Here is a 1,484-nt window from a genome sequence, read left to right on the forward strand (position 1 = left end):
GCGGCGCCGCTGCCACCATTCCCACGTCGCCCGCGCCCACCGGCCCGTCGCCGTCGCCCCTCGCTAAGCCCATGTCGCCGGCCTCTCACTTCGGCTCGTGGACCGCCGGCCCGACGGCCATGTCGATGCCCGTAGGGTCGACCGGCCCAGTGACGCCCGCGTCGGCGGCCATGGGCGGCCCCGGTGGAGTGGTCCCCGGCGGGGTGGTGGTCGGCATCACCGGCCAGACGCCGCAGCCGCCCACGATGCCGCCCTACTTTGACTCGACGAGCTACTTCTACCAGCTGATGGAGTCGATGGACAAGCTCGAGAAGGAGCTGCGTGTCATCCAGACCACAGCCGACCCGCTGCCCACCTACGCCTACTTCACCTTCTGCCTGTGTATATACTCCCTGCACGCGGCCTGCTGCTGGCGAATGGGCATGAAGGACAAAGCTCTCTTCTGGGCCAAGAAGTACGTTCACGACACGACCAACGACACGACACGACACGACACGACACGACCAACGACACGACACGACCAACGACACGACACACCGCACACCACACGACGCAATGTTGACGTTTTGTTTACTACGACCGATCAGGTTTTTGAGCGATTCGCACAAGGAGGAGTGGCGGTCGTGCTGCGGCGGTCCGCCCATGCAGGAGATGATAGGGCTGGTGCTCAACATCTTCCTTCAGATGAACGAGCTCGAGTCGCTCGACTTCCAGCTGAACCAGATCGAACGGCTCCTGGTCGTCTATCCCGCCCTCAACGCCATGGTCACCCACTTCCAAAAGGTGCCCACCCACGCACATACCGCACATGCACGCACGACGGCTCACTGATTGGGGGCTTGCGGCGCAGGTTCTGTGGGAGAAGAAGGAGCAGCAGTTGATCATGCAGAAGCGAAGGCAAATGTACATACAGCAGCAACAGCAGGGCGGGCTGCCCGGCCCGATGAGCCCGCACCACCCGCTGGCCTCGCCGCCGTCCATGGCCATAGGCATGGGCATGCCCATGCACCCGTCGGCGGGCGTGGGTGTACCCCACGGCCCCATGGCGCACCACATGGGCGGCCACCACCTCCCCGGGCAGGGCCAGCCGCTGCCCTCGCACGTGCCCCAGGTATGTGTCACCACCACCATCATAACCACCGCCGCCGCCATCATCATAACTCAACGCCCTGATGATCGCAGATGTCGCCGCACCAGCCCCAGATGTCGCCGCAGCAGCAACAGCAGATGGCCGCCCAGATGACGCCGCCCCAACCGCAGGCGCAGGAGGGCGCATCGACGGGCGAGATGTCGCCGCCGGGTGCCAAGGGCAAGGGCGGCCGAGGCGGGCGTGCCAATCGCGGACGCGTCGGCGCCTCGGCTGCGGCGGCCACCAAGTCGCGCTCCGGCAGCAGCACCGGGGTCGGCACGCCGGGCCAGACCTCGACCAGTGGCGACGGCACCCCATCGAACCAGACGCCCAACCAGCCCAGCCCGATCTCGAC

At 66.3% G+C, this 1,484-nt stretch overlaps 1 protein-coding gene across 1 annotated transcript in view; it reads left to right on the forward strand.

Moving 5' to 3' along the window:
• Window positions 1-1,484, forward strand: part of ACA1_364570 (uncharacterized protein) — a gene marked incomplete at both ends in the record, with an annotated part of 5,261 nt that overhangs the window by 3,547 nt on the left and 230 nt on the right. The window contains 4 exons of the mRNA XM_004335894.1: window positions 136-454; window positions 588-783; window positions 851-1,111; window positions 1,183-1,429. Of these exons, the coding sequence (XP_004335942.1) occupies window positions 136-454; window positions 588-783; window positions 851-1,111; window positions 1,183-1,429 (1,023 nt within the window). The remainder of the gene's footprint in view (window positions 1-135; window positions 455-587; window positions 784-850; window positions 1,112-1,182; window positions 1,430-1,484) is intronic.

Source organism: Acanthamoeba castellanii (assembly GCF_000313135.1).
Source record: "Acanthamoeba castellanii str. Neff unplaced genomic scaffold scf7180000084641, whole genome shotgun sequence".
Taxonomy (NCBI): Eukaryota; Discosea; order Longamoebia; family Acanthamoebidae; genus Acanthamoeba; species Acanthamoeba castellanii.